The sequence below is a fragment of the Calypte anna genome, chromosome 1 (genome assembly GCF_003957555.1).
Source record: "Calypte anna isolate BGI_N300 chromosome 1, bCalAnn1_v1.p, whole genome shotgun sequence".
Taxonomy (NCBI): Eukaryota; Metazoa; Chordata; class Aves; order Apodiformes; family Trochilidae; genus Calypte; species Calypte anna.
The window spans coordinates 84,226,626-84,244,985 of NC_044244.1; the positions used below are offsets into that span (position 1 = coordinate 84,226,626).

General features: G+C 41.3%; 4 protein-coding genes across 13 annotated transcripts in view; 2 read left to right on the forward strand and 2 right to left on the reverse strand.

The window, feature by feature from the left end:
* Nucleotides 1-7,431, reverse strand: part of SENP7 (SUMO specific peptidase 7) — a 42,155-nt gene extending 34,724 nt beyond the window's left edge. The window contains exons 1-4 of one of the 2 annotated variants that reach the window (XM_030467575.1): nt 7,381-7,431; nt 5,208-5,254; nt 4,595-4,656; nt 2,505-2,612 (exon numbers count right to left, since the gene is read on the reverse strand). In XM_030467575.1, the coding sequence (XP_030323435.1) occupies nt 2,505-2,612; nt 4,595-4,656; nt 5,208-5,254; nt 7,381-7,421 (258 nt within the window). In that variant the 5' untranslated portion in view covers nt 7,422-7,431. Of the gene's footprint in view, nt 1-2,504; nt 2,613-4,594; nt 4,657-5,207; nt 5,255-6,799; nt 6,887-7,380 lie in introns of those variants that run through there. The other variant, XM_030467578.1, reaches the window with a different exon arrangement.
* Nucleotides 7,432-7,970: 539 nt separating this feature from the next.
* LOC103534031 (putative protein FAM172B) lies at nt 7,971-10,118 on the forward strand. Its single transcript, XM_008499948.2, has 2 exons — nt 7,971-7,997; nt 9,009-10,118. Exons 1-2 carry the CDS (start codon nt 7,971-7,973, stop codon nt 10,065-10,067), a joined length of 1,086 nt encoding a protein of 361 aa, XP_008498170.1. The 3' UTR covers nt 10,068-10,118.
* A 1,289-nt stretch (nt 10,119-11,407) lies between these two features.
* Nucleotides 11,408-13,775, reverse strand: TXNL4B (thioredoxin like 4B). Of its 6 annotated transcripts, none has more exons than XM_030457064.1 (4): nt 13,630-13,775; nt 12,715-12,877; nt 12,213-12,364; nt 11,408-11,771 (listed from the first exon to the last, which is right to left on the reverse strand). In XM_030457064.1, exons 2-4 carry the CDS (start codon nt 12,844-12,846, stop codon nt 11,606-11,608), a joined length of 450 nt encoding a protein of 149 aa, XP_030312924.1. In that variant the 5' UTR covers nt 12,847-12,877; nt 13,630-13,775; the 3' UTR covers nt 11,408-11,605. The 6 variants fall into 6 exon arrangements, with proteins under 6 accessions (XP_030312924.1, XP_030312934.1, XP_030312907.1 ...); XM_030457074.1 differs by lacking the exon at nt 13,630-13,775 and adding an exon at nt 13,535-13,555; XM_030457047.1 differs by lacking the exon at nt 13,630-13,775 and adding an exon at nt 13,204-13,432.
* TRMT10C (tRNA methyltransferase 10C, mitochondrial RNase P subunit) lies at nt 13,225-17,887 on the forward strand. 4 transcript variants are annotated; one of them, XM_030457036.1, is made up of 2 exons: nt 13,225-13,665; nt 15,880-17,887. In XM_030457036.1, exon 2 carries the CDS (start codon nt 15,922-15,924, stop codon nt 17,155-17,157), a length of 1,236 nt encoding a protein of 411 aa, XP_030312896.1. In that variant the 5' UTR covers nt 13,225-13,665; nt 15,880-15,921; the 3' UTR covers nt 17,158-17,887. The 4 variants fall into 4 exon arrangements, with proteins under 4 accessions (XP_030312896.1, XP_030312894.1, XP_008498160.1 ...); XM_030457034.1 differs by having other exon boundaries at nt 13,225-13,469; XM_008499938.2 differs by having other exon boundaries at nt 13,225-13,438.
* Nucleotides 17,888-18,360: the final 473 nt, after the last annotated feature.

An 18,360-nucleotide genomic window follows, 5' to 3' on the forward strand; every position in this document is an offset into this window, starting at 1 on the left:
GCACACTATGCTGGCTCATACTGAACTTCTCATCAACCAACATCCCCAAGTCCTTTACTTCAGGGCTGCTCTTCATCCATTCTCTGCCCAGTCTGTAACTATGCTTGACACTGCCATGGCCCATGTGCAGAACCTTGCACTTGGCCTTGCTGAACAATTCAACTGCTCAAATAAAGCAGAGCCAAAGAGTGTATCTAAAACAATTCCACACAGAATTATTTTGCTTGATTTAAAACACCTATGTATCAACTTAGCTGAATTTTCTCCTAAAGAAATTTGACAATATAGGACAATCCAATTATTTCCCTATTTAAAGGGCTATCCCAAACAGGAACTTAAATATTAGGCCTGTTTTACATAATCACAAATACCCAAGAAAACCTCTTCTTTAACTCCATGCATTTAACCAACGTATATACCTCTCAAAGAGATGAAATTCTGTGAAAGAAAAGGAATTTGAAGTTTTGGTACATGGGTGGCAAAACCCATAAAAGCACAATTTCACTTTTTCCACATTCTCTTACCTTACCAGAATGCACTTTCATTTTCAAAATAATTAAGTGAGGACACCACAAAATATCAGGTTTTGGAACTGCAGAAATAACCATCTCCCTCTGATACTAGGTCCTCCTAATCTCCTCGCTTTTTTTAACACAGAAAAAAACATGTTTGAAAGTTATGCCATCAAGTTGAAAGAAAAACCTATATTCCTTTCTGTTTAAGCATGTGGTGAAAGGGCATCTGAAAAATGGGCACCCATGCATATTTCACATACTTTAGTGAAGTCTGAAAGATGCATCTGAAATCTTTTCTCTACCACAGGGGCTGCCTCTGTAGTGGAAAATACCCTCATTAATAAAACAGCTGGCAGCAAGAACTTGCTCTGAAGGTGCTCTCCCCTCCTCCTGCCTTCAACCACCATCTAATTCCCTTCATAGAATTGGTCTTCAAACATATTAAGAGACCTACATACCAAAGTCACTGAAAGCTGCACAAAATTTTTCAAACAACATCCAGCAAAGTCTGGTAACAGCAAACACAACCTGGACACACCTTTGTGTGGATAAATGTAATATTTCTTTTAATTATGATACCTCGTTAGCATATATTTTAAGTAGAATATAAAGACTGGTCAATGTTTACCACAGAATCACAGAATTAAGGGGTTGGAAGGGACTCTGGATATCATCTAGTACAAACCTGCTAGAGTAGGATCCCCTAGAGTAGATTACACAGGAATATTGTACAGATATATCATAATACCATACTGAGCCCTCAACCACATGGAAAAGTCTGAAATATTTAGACATAGGTAAGAAAAATAAGACATGGAAAATTAGACAATATATAGGTAATAAACAGAAAAAAGATTTTTCAATTCATCCAGCCTAATCACTGTTTTTATAGAGGCAGAAAGGCAGGAGAATTCCCTACAAGTGCTGCCTAGCTCTGCCTAAGAGGTTGCTGCTTGTAACCACCAGATACACTACTTCCGACCTCAAAACCTGACTGTAATTAGATGCTCTGATCACTTAAAAGTATTAACAGTGTAAAACACAACCACACAGTGAGTTTGTACTGCAGCATGCTCAAGTTCTGCAGCATGGCTTACCAAGAGGCTTGGGTCACATTACTACTACTTCTTTAAGTCAAAAAACAATCCTAACGTTCCTCACCAGGTTTTTAAAGCTCTGCCATAAGGGAGCCTGTTTGTCCAGCCACATGGCTCTGAAAGCACTAAAACCAACAACAAACTCTGAAGGCTGAGCTGAGGGAGTGAAGTGTAGCAAAATAGGTTTCCAAAACCTGGCATTTTAAAAACTTACTGAATTTGGAAGAGATTTGTAGAACAAAATATTTGCTTCTATATGTGATTGAAATGATCAATATACTCATATATGATAAATGCCATGCAAATACACTGTCTTTTGGTCTTAATACTGAAACTAGTTATTTCTGAATTAGTACCTAAAATTGTGTCAGAAGTCATAAAGTACTTAATATATTCCCTTACAGTTTAAGTTTTTGGACACACATAACGACTAATTGTAAAAACTAATTGTAAACTAATTGTAAACTCAATGTAAAAACTCTTTTCATATCGTAACAAAAAAGTGGTAATTAACCTGAACAGAACCTAAAAGTTCAGAAATCAGAATACGATTAACAAAAAATCAAATAAATATATTTGCCTTCAATTTAATTTCAACCTACACCTAAGACAAAATCTGCTTTTTAATGTTTTAGGCTTGCAATGGGGCACTAAGACTTCAATTTCTATAATTTTTAATATTCTGTAGCTTATGTAACATTTCTGTAAGTTTCAGGCAGAGTTCAGACCTATACATTTTCTCTCTTTTCTCTCTGTTTCTTTCTAAGACAACGTGGGAAATACATTGTTAACAAGGAGGCACTCAGTTTCAAAAAAATTGGGCTCCCAAAACATAAAAACCCCATTATCACATTCTCCTATACATGTTAGACCCAAAAAAACTTCTCTTTACCTCTTTTAAAGGGTAGTCCCAGTGGTGGGAGCCTGGGAGCCTTGCCAAAGGGGACTGAACTTGGATATCCTTTGACTTGGTTTTTGTTTTCTTCTTTGGGATACGAAACTGCAAACAGATCATGTTACACAGATAATAAAGCTAAATCATCCACTAGTACTATGAGCTGACATACTGCCATGTATACAAAGTTTTTTTAACTGTCAGGCAAAATAATCAAGTTGCAAGGGAACCACTGACCTGTGACTTTCATTTAAATGCATTCCTCACTGATGCTTGATCTTAAATCATGTGCCCTATTACTTAAGGAGCTGTTTTGAATATATGAACTGTCCTAAAAAGCAATAAAAAGCTCTTACTATTTCAACAACTTTACAACAGCTTCAAATGTGTGACCAAAAGGTGAGAGCCAAGAAGTTTTCTTAGTTCCCTCTGATTTGTTTGCAGTCTATTTTAATCATCTCAGCTTTGAGAATGATAGTGAGAAAACAAAATAGCTGAATGTGATGATGAATGACACACCAGATTTGCACTGTCAAAGTCATCCAGAATGAAGAGCAATTGTATCTTGGAATAGTACAAGTATTTCATTCAGTATGATACATCAATACGCTACAAGGTACTCAGAATGGTATCAGCTATTGTAATTGTCAACATTCACAAAAATGGAACCAGCATTTCTAAAGTAACTATTTAAAGATAAAGCAGTAATTCAGAGAAAACTGCCAATTCAGAAAAAATACATAGTAAATAATGTTCATTCTTTGAGATTCAAAACAGAAATGGTCAAACTAAAATGCTACCAGGTCATCGAGACAAAGGAAGAGGGTGACATTACCCATCAGTTAATTAAACCAGATAAAATAACACTGACTGTAAGAATAAGAGTGCAAGCCTTGCCATTTCTCCAGGCATTCTGAGAAGCAAAGCTTTACACTGTAAAAATGACTAGATTAGAATGTATGAGGGAACTCAGCATTTACATCTTTCAGACAACTGAGTCTCAGCCAGGGAAAAGCTGAAGCTACTCCATATGACAACTACTGCCAAGTGTATTATGAACTTAATTTGCAAGCTGCCAGATGTTCTCTACCTCATAACATGAAATCACAAGGAAGGAGTCCTACAACAGCAACTTAATAACTACAACAACTTAATAACTAGCACAGAAACTGCATTCATTAGATCCAAGTCCTTCAGACAGACCATAGCTGAAGCATACTCTACGATAATGAGATAATTCTTCAATTCTTCAGTTTGATTTATAAGTGCTCTGATTCCTTCTCTGGGTTTTTTTGTTTGTTTTATATTTTTTTTTATAATTAGACCTGAATTTCTATACAGAAACACAAACTGCTTTTGTTCTTCCAACACTGTAATAAGTATGTATAAGTATGCCTTCAGTAACAGATTCCTCGAATTATGAAGGATGTAAATGTTACACACAGGAAACAACTTCTAATACAAATACCTTCCTTTCCTTTCAATCAACATTTAAGGGTTGAAATGGACACTTTGTTATTCAAGAACATCTGCAATTAGATTGTTTGATAGGGCTTAGTTTGGCTGGGTTGTTTTTTTTTTTTTTTGATAAGTGGCCTATAAACATGTTTTATCAGGCAGAATGCATTCTTCTGATCTGCACCCTGATGGCCAGGTACACATTTCTTATTTCAGAACTCCAACTGATGCCTGACCATTGGTTGCTGGTTTGAGTTTCCCAGGAACACAGATTTATCTAAAATTTTAACACACATTGAAAGGTACAGATGTTCAGATAACCTCTGTAGTAACAGAACAAATAACACTGAGAACAGGTAGGGTCAGACTCAGCAAACAGAGACAGATGAACAGACAGAAAAGGATATAACAACAAGATACATTTATCATCAAAATTTCTACTTCACTGTGCAATATCTTCCCAATGCTTGCACTCATTAAGAAGATGTTGGTTTGCAGAGTTCACAGTTGACTGACAGAACAAGCACAAAGTCAAGAGGCAAAACACAGAGATCTGTATCTATGGTTAGTGCAACATATGCAGTTGCCTCAGCTTTTCCCTACCAGAAAGTGACTAACTCAACACATACATGTGCATACGCATTAGCAGACTCCTCATCTAAAACAGCAGTACTTTTCTGAAGCTTCCCACCTGTAGGAGCAAGGATCAGAGAAAGTGTGTAAACAAGGTGCTGGAAACAGCTTATCTCTAAACCATTAGACAGTCCAGACCTTACCTGATCAAACCAGTTGCTGTGCCTACAGTTTGGTTTCACCATTGTTCCATTGCTAGAAACTACTACTACTACTACACAGGAATATTTTAGAAAAAAAGAAACACCAACACAATTAGCCTCCGAACACATCACTGTAGATAAATAAACATTATATGATTATGTAGCTGCTCTATTTACTTAAGCAGCTTAAGTAAATCTTTATACTAAATTTAATCTTTAATATAAGATGCTAGCTTAGGTCTTCACATATCTTGAAAATGCACTGTGAGTGAAATGTTAAGTCTTATATATTAATATATGTTCAACAGCAGACCTTACTATTGACTGCTACCAGGATAAAATGCTTCGTAGGCATATTCCAACAAAGCAAAATCTAGACCACTGGAGAATTAATGCAATTGTGCAAATACATCGGAACACCCTAGGATACCCAAAGTAAATTGTTGCAAATTGTTGGAAGACTTACACTGACGTAACTTGAAGACGATGTTCTTCCTTCCATGATTTTCTCTACTGTAAAAAAGATACGAAATAGGCTTAGCAATTAGAGGGTTATTTCCTCAGACGAAAGCATGACCACAGTAGCAGGCACAAAGCAAGGATCAGAAAATTATTTTTGAGCAGGCTAGCACAAGGAAACCTCATTCACAGAATGGTTTGAGTTAGAACGGACTGTAAGAGATCGTCCACTACAACCACCCTGCTACAGAGAAGAACATTTTCAGCTAGATCAGGTTGCTTGAAGTCCTGCATGGCCTTGAACACTCCAATGCCAGGGCACCAACAACTTCTCTGGGCTACTTGCTCCACCATTTCATCTTCATCATTAAAAAAATTCTTCCTTATGTCCAATCTAAATCTACCCTTTTTCAGTTTAAAGCCGTTACCCCTTGTGCTGTCACTACAGCCTTGGTAAAAAGTCACTGACAGCCACAATTAAAAATAAATAAATAAATAAATGTTCTTGGGTGATGCTCTGGATTGTCAGTGTGGACAGAAATGTTAAAACAATTTTCACTAGAAATTTTCTTAGTGACTCCTAAACTCCATCTAGTAACTCTTTAACTCTACTAGACCTAGCGACTGCTTAACTCCACCCTTTGTCAAGTATGCAGCTAATAAGCAATTCAAGCTGTGTTTTATAAAGTGAAAGAAGTCACAGAAGACATGTAACACTACAGGAGCTCCAAGAATAAATAAAATTAAAGGACTGCTGCTTACAGATCAACTTCTTGCTCAGTGGAAGAACACAGAGCTTCCACCATTCATCCTCTTTATAAATATTATGTATGATTCTGGTGTAAGACCCTCAAACGTTACAGCTAGCTCGAAATCTCTCACGAAAACCTTCAAGCTCGAGTACTTTCACTCAGGTTCGCGTACTTTTCAGCTTACAGCCCCAGCCCCCTGATATGAGGAACAGCAATAGCGATAGACTATAAAGATAAACCACTCGCTATTCCCAAACCTGTAAAAGAAGGAAAGCAGACCAACAGAGACCTTCTGACAGGTCGGGGGGTGAGGGGAGAAAACAGAGGCACCACCCAGGGGTGGCACTACCCGGCTTGTCACACCATGAGCTCTCCCCCGCCACACCGGTGGCCGCCACGGAGCAGGGCAGCGGGACAGCGCGGGGTCACCCCGCACCTCACCGAGCAGCCGGCTCCTCCCATCAGAGAGAGCAGGATTCTCCTTGACAAACGAACAAATGCCGAGCGAGGGTCAGCAATGCCGCGTTTTCACCCTCCCTCCGCACGAAGGAGCAGCAACGGCGCCGCCGCCATCACCACCCCCTCTCTCAACCCTCTCTCCCCGGTGTCCGGGCCGCCTGCTCACCCTCCCTCGTCGGCTTCGCCCGTTCCTGACAGATCCTCTGCGCAACGCGTACGGCCCAGCCCCGACCAGCGGGGACACCGACTCCGCAGGACACAGCGGGGCACTGCCAGACAGCTTTATCTCAGCTTCAGTCCCACCATCCCTCTCCCCCCGGCGGCTAACGGAGCGGGTGGGTTGGGAGAGGGGAAGCAAGCGGTACCAGCAGTACCCCACAGCACTCACCACCCCAACTCCGCCACCGCTCTTGTTTATCCGGGCCTCACCGCCGGTTGCGCAGCTTCCCCGGATACTTCCGCGCTGGGCCGGGCGGAGGCGGGACCCAACTCTGGAGAGTGGCCCCCGTCCCGCCCCTTAACGGCAGTAACCGCCTCTCCGCCTCCTCCCCAGCGCCGTCCCTCAGCCGCTGCTGACCCCGTTGCCCTCCGCCGTGTCCGCGGTGCAGTAATGTCAGCACGGCAAACCCGCCCCGGCCCCTCCCCGCACTCGAGACCTCTCCTGTGTTTAAATTTGTGTTTAGCCTCAAACTGAGCCGCTACTGGGGGGGGGGAACAAAAATAAATAGAGCGGAGCGAGTAATAGTGTCTGCACACCTGCACCGGACGAACCGCAGGGGAGTAATAAGAAATCAGTCCTTCTGTGAACGCCATAAAATATAGGGAACCATGGGCTAGCAAACGGGAAGGGAACAAGAAATACTCAAAACTGGGGAAGGGATCGAGAAACCCTCGATACTTTAAATGCTCTAATACTCAACCCAGCTGAGCCGGGTTTAAATCCTACCTCGCCGAACACGTTTTCCTCACCTGGCTCCAGCCCCCGTGTGAATCAGACCTAGGTGGTTCATCTTCGGAACACGGGGGCTGCTGCCAGCTGAGGTGGTTCCGAATCCAGGGAGGTTCGGCTGCTGGGCGCCCTCGCAACCCCAGCTGCGGTCGCGGTTTTTGTGCGGTGGCCTTTGGAGATTGTCCCACAGCTAAGCGGAGACAAAGATTTGTTTGTTGGGTTTTGTTTGGTTTGAGTGTTTTGGTGGGCTTTTATCAGCTTCAGAATTGGTTTGGTTGTTGCTGGTTTGTACTCTTTGTAGTGCCTTTATATGAAGTAACAAGAACCTGTGCAAAAGTAGTTTTGGCAACCTTTTTAGTTTCCCACCCAAGAGATTTAGCATTAACTCAGAGTCAGTTGTAAATTACAAAAGTGAGATGTTGCCTTGTAACTTTTTGCCTTGATGTTGCCTTGAAACACTCCAGAAGGGCTTAGCTATCAACTGATACAATTTATGTGTACCTCTCAGAATGAAGTACATAATGTAATGCGACCTGAACTAAAATGGGTTTATTTTCTTTCATACAGAGAACCTATTATCTCAGCGTGAAAAAGATTTTCATCTAGGACGATGACAGATATTACAGAAGAGCATACGGTAATGTTGGGCTTTAGCAGAATAGGTGAAACTTTAAATGGAAAAGTCTCATAAAGAGTAATACTTGTACTGCAGCAGTGTTTCGAGTATGCACATTGCTGTGACAATTACTAGCTAAATGTGGGGCTGAAGAACCTTAACAATCCAAACAGAAAAGTGGAACAGTAATTTTTAAAACAGTAAAACCAGTGAAACAGTAATTTTAAAAAAAAGCAAAATAGCAATTGTAAAGGCTGCCAGAATAAACACACTTGAATATTGCATTTATATATAGACAATAAAGCATGAACAGCAGGCACCACTGATTTAAACTTTTTTTAAACTTTTATAAAAAAAAAAAAAAAGATGCATTATGCAGCTATATCTAGAACAAACTAACTACCGCTTTTTAATTCTATAAATGGCATTACTACAACAAAATCAGGATAAAATAAGTCATCCAGACTAGTAAATATATGACTCTAAGGTGCCGTTCAAGTGAACTCTTAGGTGATAACCTACTATAAACTGCTTCAAAACTTTTCAGTTTGCATCTTCAAGGCAATTTTAGGAAGGGAAGTCATCCCTACGCCTGATGTAAAACTGTATTTTTTTGTTTCTGCTTCCTGAATTAGTCAGAAATCTCTCATAGTGCTTCCTAAAGTGAACCTTTAAGTAGATGTTCAATATTATATACATAGGACTTAATTTGGAAAAACATACTCTTGTTTTATATTGGAACTGAAAAGCACTGTTGTTGCAAGTAGCTGATGTAAGAGCATAGTAACTACTTGTTCACAGTATGCTGGGAAACTACAGCCTCCAAACTTTCAGGGGTAAGGAGAGAAAGGGGCTGTATCTACTCCTAATTGTTATGGAATGTTTCCTCTGTGCTACCAAGAGATAGTCTATATCAATGAGTATTTTGTTCGTAACCACTATTAAATCTGAATTGTAATACAATAGGTTTTCTCTGTATAGGTGTTGTCTGGAGGTCTATCACTACCTTGACACAGTCTTCTTACTTTGTAGTGGTTACAAGCACAGCATGAACTAAGTTTGAGGAAACTAATAGAGAATTCAGAATATCAAGAGGAACTGAAGTATGACTTCAATACAAAAGGACAACTGAGGCATCTGGATACAAATGAGCCCTTTGTTTACAATTATTACAAGAATGCACATGAGCAGAATCACAAACGTTACCAAGTTTTGGGACATTTGATTACTCACTATGTTTACGAACTCCTGGAAAGAGTCTGCATGTTACAGAAAGTTTATATTCCTACCGATGCTAAAGAGGATGAACCAAGAAGTTTCTTTTTCATGAGTGAGAATGCACTGAGAAGTTCTAGCCTGATTGTCCTTCTTCAAGACTGTGGAGTTTTCCGTGCTGGACAGTGGGGGCAAAGGACGATTGTCAGCGAGGGCCTGGAGCACGGAACACAAATACCATTCATCCAAAAGGCCCTTCAAAACCATGGAGGAGTGATTGTACTGAATCCCAATGACAGTTTTGTTGATCTCAAGGCTGACAAGGAGAGGTTAAGCTGTTCTGCCCCGGAAGAATCACTGACTTCTACACAGTCCACCAGGTGGATCCCCAAGCAGGACAGCAGCAACCCTGAGGAACACACCATGTATGTATGGGATCACTTCATTTCAAAGAGCGCAGCCAAGAATGTGGCCTTCATTGCCCATGGCTATGGTGGGTTGGTGTTTGTTGATCTGCTGGTGCAGCGAAAACAGGAGGTGATGGATAAAGTGTATTCTGTGGCATTCATTGACTCCACGCACAACACACAGCACCAGGCTAGAAGTGATCCACAAATACAAGCATGGATAAAGAAATACTGCCGACAGTGGGTGTCAAACAGTAAGCCCCTAGATAAACCTGTAGGCACTCTCATGAGAGTGAATTGTCCTACTGTCTCTGCTGGAACAGAAAAGTATGGTTTAGCACCCTCTTACTGCTTACATGCCATCTTTAGGTACCTGAAGAGCACACTGAAAGCCAAGACCACACCAGCCTTAAGGCATTCACCTATTGTAACCAGAAGCAGCACAAGCAAGAAGAGAGGCAATAAATAAAGGTATACTGATTTGTCCTTGATAGTTGCCTCTTCCTTTCATAACTGCCACTGCACCTTTCAATCATCTAAGGACTCTCAATGTGGAGCAACTTGAAGTTCTCAGTTTGAAGCCAGTTTTTTTGTTTGTTTGTTTTGGGGTTTTTTGTTTGTTTTTTGGTGGCTTTTTTTTTTTTTTTTTTTTTTTGAGAAACACACTATTACTATTAGGAAATAAGTGCATTGTTGAAAGGGTTAAGCCACAACCCTTAAGCTATTTGTGAAATTTAATGTTGCACAAAATAAAGATATAAAGGTATAGCAACTCTCTTGTGTATAATTTTCAGAATAAATATTCTGCAGTTATGGCTCTATAAGGAGACAAAACTAATGGGAATGCAGTTGTTTAGGTGCATAGCTTTCATTGGAAGGACAAAGCTGGAACACAAAAACCATATAAGGCATTTATTTCCTTCTCATTATATGCCAGATGGTATTTAAAATCTTTCAAGAGCTGGAACATTCACCTTCCTCCTAAATGTTTACTGTTAAGTTGAAAAATACTTCAGGGAACTACATACAACTACCTTCTCTACAGTCAGAGATGGAATGCCCCAAACATGACACAGTGAGCTAAAGTAATTTCCATTTTAAAGCCAACTAAGCCAATGAGATTACTGGGCATGAGCTGCTATAGAAGTACTATGCTCTAGCAACCTGCAATTACCAGACTGATCTGAAGGAATGACTCTGTTGTTTTCTCTCATCTGTTTAATTTTAGACAGAGGAAGGAAACAGAATTTTTAAATGTCCATGTGCAAGGTTTGCAATTTATACAAGCTGAAGGTCAAATAACCTTTAAAGGTAATGTAAACAAAACAGTTATTCTAAATTTCCAGTTTATTCCTGTGATAATTAAGAGTACTCAGTGGCTGCAAAAGAGCTCTGAAGGATGATTAAACTTTGTCCTATGCCTTCACTCTGCATCTCACTAAAAAAAAGAAAAATTGAACACTCATTCTGGTACTAGAGAAAAGGCAGTGTCCACTTCCCTTTTGTGTTTATATCCATTTCAGATTTCAGTCATCTCTAATACTGTTTGAAAAGTTATCCATTAATGGATAAAAGCGTAAAATTCCATGGAAAAGCAGTCTGTTCAGTACTCTTGAGAGCGAGCATAACTTTTTAAGTTAAGTCAGGTTTACTGCTATGATACCTGAATGAAAAAGGTACTAAATAAACAGTTTAGAATATATGGTGCTTTAATTCACTTATGAACATTACACTGGAGATGCTGTCACTGAGGCTGCATACAACCTGCCTGTTAAGTAGGTGCTAGTCAGCATGCAACTCAACAGTCAATTGCCTGAACATGCAGATTTATTTACAAGATAAGTATATGGTGACAGAATGTCTGTCTTCAGAAGGAGACCAATATGATCCTTCAGCACAAATGCTTAAACTGTCCCACAGCATCAGAGGTGGCTAAAAATGCTTGAAGAAAAAAAGGGATCTGTAGCATCGGTCATTTCTGTAAATACTTTATCTTGGGCCAGCCTCTTAAATTCCTTGGTAGAGAAGGTCATATTTAGGAATGTTATTGGGATCAATTGGACTTCTCACAATGAGCTTCCCACGCATTGCTCCACGGTAAATCACTTCAATCAAATCTATAAAGTCTTGCTTTGTTTTGAAGCTTCCTATAAATTTGGTATGATCTGGAGACCTAAATATAAGCATAAGATAAAGGTAAAATTGTATTGTTAAAGTGTTCAGTGCAAAACCACCTAAAGACAAGAAAAGACGTACAATGAAATTAGAGGTTCTGATTTGGTCATTCTGAAAGAATGAATCACACTGGTAATGGCATACACCAGTCAGGAAAATAATGTGGTCTCCAAAGATTAAAAGGTGCACTGTCATGTCTAAGAATTTTACCAGACTTTTTTTTCAGAGTCACGTGAATTTCACAGCTGACACTTATTGCATCAGATCATATTTCAAAATACTTCTGAAGTTGGAGTCCTTCTGGCTTCCTAGAGAGTTCTCAATAGAGATGTTGGTAACAATATCACAGTTTTAAACATTACCTGGGCTAAACATGGTGACATAGAGAAGGATTGATAATTCTCATACATAACAGATAGTGCCTGGTAGGATTACATACCCATAATCAACCTTCATGTGTTGTCCATTGAAGAAAAATACAGTAGATGGAATATAACTGATGTCAAAATACTGGGTGTACACAGGAACATTGTCCACATCCACAAGGTAAATGACTGCCATTTTACTTAGGTCATGAGCTGTCTTTGCAAGCTGAAAAGAATGAGAAAGGATGACAAATGGATTGAGACACAAGACAAAGAATGGCAGTGAGTTTTATAAAGCCTGTTTCCCTTATGTCTTTTCAGTTCAAGCAGTGCTAGAATGTCTCCTCTACTTCGATCATGTTGTACACCTATTACAATAATACAAACATTTGTTTAATTTTCAACCTGTTCTAAGGTGTTTGGTAACACCTACTTGGTGTTACCAAATTTTTCATGTGACAGTGTATTATTCAAATGCAACATGACCTTCACTTGTATGCAACAGGTATACAAGTAGAGTTTATTTTTTTAAAATTAAAGAGAAAAAAAAACAAAACAAAAAGGAATGTCTCTTACAATATCATCAAGCTGCAGGCAAACAGCATCGTTATCTCTCCCAAACCGGAGAACCAAAACCTTCTCGGCAACGCTTTTTATTGCCTGATCCACTTCCCTCTTACAGCTCAGCTTGGGCAGCAGAAAACTCATCCCGACAAGACCACAGCTTCCACTAAAATCCCTACCCGACGGAGAGAAAACAAAAAATGCGTCAAAAAAACCATCGAAGGTTCTCCGTGCTATTAAATAACAAAACTAAACAAATAAAAACTATAAATAAAGACAAACCCTTCGGCCTCCCGCGCCTGCCTCACGCTACGGCCCGGCAGTACCCAAGCGCGACCCCCGACCCCCTCCCCGCACCAGGGGGAGCGGCAGGATCCCCCCGGCAGCCCTCTCAAGGGCCTGGTGGCTCGCCGCGGCCTCCCGCTGCAGACCGAGCCTGCTCTGCGGGATCTCTGCACCACTCAAGGCCCAACGATAGGGAACAGAAGAGAGGGACGGAACCTTCGCCGTGGAGCCGCGGAACCCCAACCAGCACGGCGCCGCGCCCGGGCAAGAAGGAGAAGCGGACCGGGTGCTCCCGGGGCATGCGCATCCCGGTCCCCGTGAGGTGAGGTCGGCATGGCGGAGGCAGTGGTGGTTGTGCTGCCGCAGGGAGATCGGTAGCCGTGTCGACCGCGCAGAGGCTTCTTTTCGCCCCCTTCCCTCCCCATCCCGGGCCGGACAAGACGGAGACAAGGCGAGCTAGAACGCGGCTGGAGCTCGGGCAGGTGCAGGCGCAACCGCTGGACAGGGAAGGCCTCTCCCGCCCCGTGTTTGCCGCCGCCGCGCGTACCGGCGAGACGCTCGCCCGCGGGCCCGGGCTACCCCGTCATGCCGCCCTTCTCGGCCCGTCTGTGGCTCCCGGACACCTTGGGAGAGCCCTGTCACCTTCTGCCGTGCTGCCCAGCCCGCCCTTCCTAGGAGGTGCTGCGCTGTGCTCCGGGGGCCTCCCGCCGGTGCCCGCGTTGGCAGGGGGGTGCGGGGAGCCTGCAGTGCTGAGGGGCTCAGCGCGGTGCTTTGAGATGTTGCCTCGTTGGTGGGGGTTCGATACAACTGGGAGATGGTTTGAAAGCTATTAGAGAGACAGGAGTGCCAGGTCCCCACACCGGGTTTCGGCCTGAGGACAGCCAGGCGTGAGCTCCCGTGCGGGGCGAGGCAGACGATTTATTCCATTTCCGAAATATCAGTAAAGGGCTTTTCTGTCTCTGGCGTTAGTTACAGTAAAATCATATTTAAAAGAAAAAAAAAAAAGCCAGAAAAATATTTTCAGTCTTGTAAATACAGGTTCTTCAAAGAGACTTAAAGTCATTATTGTATTAATTACATGATAGCGTGCATGTTGTACACACTGAAAGCTAGCTTGGCTTTTACCAAAACTCTCATCAAGGATTCAGACTATGTAAATCTACTTTTCAACTGTTGACTTAGTTGGAGATCCAGTAATTAGTTGAGGAACTAATCTCTTGTTTTCTCCAAGCTGGACAGCATACTTGTCAGTATATTTAACACTTACATATAGAATTATGAACATAGCTCATGTAACATGAATTTTCTCTTAAGACTGGTAGTTTTGTTGGGTTTTTTTGTTTTGTTTTCTCTTAGTAACATTAGAGAGTGAGAGGACACTCAGCAGTTTGACCAATTACAGGATCATAAAATGCATGCCATGATATGATGTCTCCTAATAATACACTTTTCTTTCCGTGGCTCTTTATCTGGGCAGGTATGTTTATAACACAAACACAGGATTTAACTTGTTCTTCTGTATATTAGATTGTTTTCTGGTGGTAAGTTATTAGGGAGACTATGAATTTTGCTCTTAAAATTTTAAGTAGGTTTGCGTAGAATGAGGGAAATATTACGCGTTCTTTGGTCTTTTTGCAGACCTTTTAAATACAAATGTGTACGAAATAATGGGACTTCGAGTTTCACATCCTTAGCTTAGTGTGCCAACATCTGCTTCATAGGCAATTTAAGGAAAAGAAAAGAAATGGTCTTTTCCTACACTAGCTGTTCATTCTGTCATCTCCTTTCTAGGAGTTGTCCCCATACCCAGGTGTGGAAACTCATTTGGCTGATGTAATATCTAGCTTTTTGTTTTTTCCTTTCTTCATCTCCTGGTTAGCTGCTTAGCTTAGTTGTCCCTAAGAAAGGTTCTCTGATTTGGCTTATGGTGTGGCCATCTGAATGCTTGCACTGCTGACAGAGCAAGCTAGAAACTGGGGGCTGACAGGATATGGAGTGCCTTCATTGACAGTAGTGTTGGCTTGGTAAATATCCTGCAGTGTGGAAATGTATAGAAGAGATGAACAGAACTTAAGTACTAAATGTTGCCACTAGAGATTTCCCAAAATAAAAGAATCACAGAATGGTTTGATTTGGAAGGGATCTTAAAGATCATTAAGTTCTGATCCCCCCTGCATGAGCAGAGACACCTTCCACTAGACCAGGTTGCTCAAAGCCCCATCCAGCCTGGCCTTGAACAGGGATGGGGCAGCCTTGGCTCCACTGGACAACCTACCAGTGTCTCACCACCTTCAAAAAGTAAAGAATTTCTTCCTTGTATCTAACCTAAATCTACCCTCTTCCAGTTTAAAGTCATTACTTCTTGTCCTGTTGCTACATGCCCTCATGAAAAGTCCCTCCCCAGCTTTTTTGTAGGCCTCCTTCTGGTACTGGAAGGTGCTGTAAGTTCTTCTCATGGCTATAGAAACCCAAGTCTTTTAGCTTCTGTAATGCTGTTTTTTTCAGAAAATGTTCCAAGATGAAGCAACTTTTCAAAGTTCAATATTTTTTGAATCCAACCAGCATTTTGCTTGCTTTGTTTGGGAGGGGTCTTACTTGTCACGATACAGATAATTTAAATAGATCTCAGACGATATTTAAAGGTTGTGTGAAGACTTTTTTGAATTGCACTAAGTATGGAATCACAGAATGTTTAGTTGGTTTAATGAGCAGAGCTAACCATATCTCTTTAGAACAATGCTGTGCATGCTGTTTTTATTTAGAAAACCATAGAAAAGTAATAGTGGAAGCAGGAATTTCTTGTATTCTCCAAGAAGATTGTCAGTATTAGTAATGATGAAAATCTGTGTGTGTTTTTTTTATTTCTTATAAGGTTTTTTTCCTCTTCTACAGGTGACTTGCTGATAAGTGTTTGAACATTGTGCATGTCTAATTATGCAGTCTGCTAATGTGCTTCTGAAAAGAATCATAAGAAGTTCTGTCCTTCCATTTGCTGCACAACATGGGATGAACAAGGATTTGTTTCCACTAAGTAGAACTCTGAGTTTATCACTGTGCCTGAAGCAGGACAACTCAGAAAAAATAGATTTAGATGCGTGGAAGAAGGTAATGAAGTCTGGGTTGCAAGAAGAAGTCAGCGAAACAGTCTCTGAGCCTAAGGAACTTTCTGCTTTGGCTGCTGCCCGTGAGATTGTGGAGATGTGGAGACTAGCTGGCAGATCAGTTCCAGAAAATATGAGTGACGAACAGCTAAAAACCTTCATTGAATGTCCTTCCAAGTCGGCCAAAAAGAAGTATTTAAAATATTTGCATCTCAAAGAACTTTACAAGAAAAACGACAAGAGAAAGATGGAAGAGAAAAGAGAAAGGAAGCTGGTAGCACAAGAGCAAGCGTCAGAAACCAGTAAGACCAAAAATACTTCATTCGTATGTTTGTGGGCCAGCTCAATGGACAGAGCATACAATTGGAGGGCTGCTCAGTCTATGGTGTTTGGCCAGCCCCTGGTATTTGACATGTCTTATGAAAATGATATGTCTGTCCGAGAAGTTGCAAACACAGTCAGACAGTTAGTGTTGAGTGAAAGCAGCAATCGAAGATCTGTGGATCCTTTCCACATCCACTTCTGTAACTTGAAAGATGACAGCCTGTATCATAAGGAATTTGTCAAGCATTATAGAGAGGCATGGGACAAATTGCTTGTCACGGTGACTGACCAGTGCTACACGCAAATCTTTCCAAAGGATAAGCTCATCTACCTAACTGCTGATTCTCCCAAAGTAATGAAAACATTTGATCATGATAAAGTCTACATTATTGGGTCAATGGTTGACAAGAGTATAAAAACAGGAGTGTCTTTAGCACGGGCAAAGCGACTGGGGCTGGAGACTGCTGCCCTTCCATTGGAGAAGTACTTGCTTTGGAATAGTGGTGCCAAAAATCTCACCCTGGATCAAATGATGCATATTTTGTTAACGTTGAAAGATACCGGAGACTGGAAGAAGGCTCTGGAATTTGTCCCGAAAAGGAAATACTGTGGCTTTGTTAGCAGACCTGTGCATGAACTGAAAAAAACCTTAAACCTGATCAACACACTTAAACTTGGAAAGACACAGCAAGAAGTGCAGAAGCAGTTTGCCAAGAACTACTCGAAGAAGCTAACGCAAAAATAGAGTGATAGGGAAGAAAATTACTTCTTATAAGCAACTTGTGCCCTTGAATGCTCCAGTTTCTCACAACTTCTGGAACTGTGTTCAACTGTTTATCTTTAAAAACACCTTTGTTGGTCAAGTTTGAAAGACCTTTGTTAAGGATTTTTTTTAAATTATCTTAGGATTTCAGCTGTTTGAATTTATTCACAGATCATTGTGTAAGAGAAATGAGAGAAATGTAAGAGAAATGAGATAATCTGTTCTTAAAAAATTGCTCTGTACAAAGAATAGAAATCTGTTCAGTTGAGTTGTATTGCAACAAGGGTGAATGACTGAATGAAAGGTTTCTCTTCAGAGAATAGTGCCTTGGGTTTGCAGGTGAAGGCCATCCAGTCTTCTAAAAAGTTAGCTGAGACCTTTCCCCCTTACTTCCTGGGTCCTCTTTTGGTGTGTAGATGAACTGACTTTTAATAGCTGAGCTAAAAACAAGTGGTTTGAACCATTTATGAGTTTGGGGAGTTGGCGTGCTTCCTGGGTGTTCTATCTGGCACAAATCAGAGGTTTCTCACACCTCTTTCAAAGGTATAGTAAACATTTTCTTGACCCCACCACAAAAAATACCTTGTGTACTTTTGTGTCAGGCATTTATCCTAGAATTGCCTGTGTTTTCAGTCCATGTAATGTAGATCTCTCAAAATGCTGGAACTTTGAGGTGATACAGATATATGTTAGTAAATGCTTCCATGTAATATTTCTGAGAGCTGATAATGCATTGATCACTCTCTGTGCTAAGCCTGTGCTCAGGCTGCAGAGCCACAACAATCTGGGTGACTACCCCAGCCCTTTTTCAGTGTCAGTGATGGCAGAAGGTGGGGTTCTGTATGAATTAAAAAACTCTGGGAATGTAATTTTGAAGAGCAAGCTTCAAACATACATGGGGTTAGTGATGATCTGTTCCCTGGTGCAAGGACCACAACAACCCCATGCAGCGCTACAGGCTGGGCACAGAGTGGCTGGAGAGCAGCCAGGCAGAAAGGGACCTTGAAGTTTGGATTGACAGGAAGCTGAACATGAGCCAGCAGTGTGCCCAGGTGGCCAAGAAGGCCAAGGGCATCCTGGCCTGTATCAGGAACAGCATGGCCAGCAGGTCCAGGGAAGGGATTCTGCCCCTGTACTCAGCGCTGGTGAGGCCACACCTCGAGTACTGTGTCCAGTTCTGGGCCC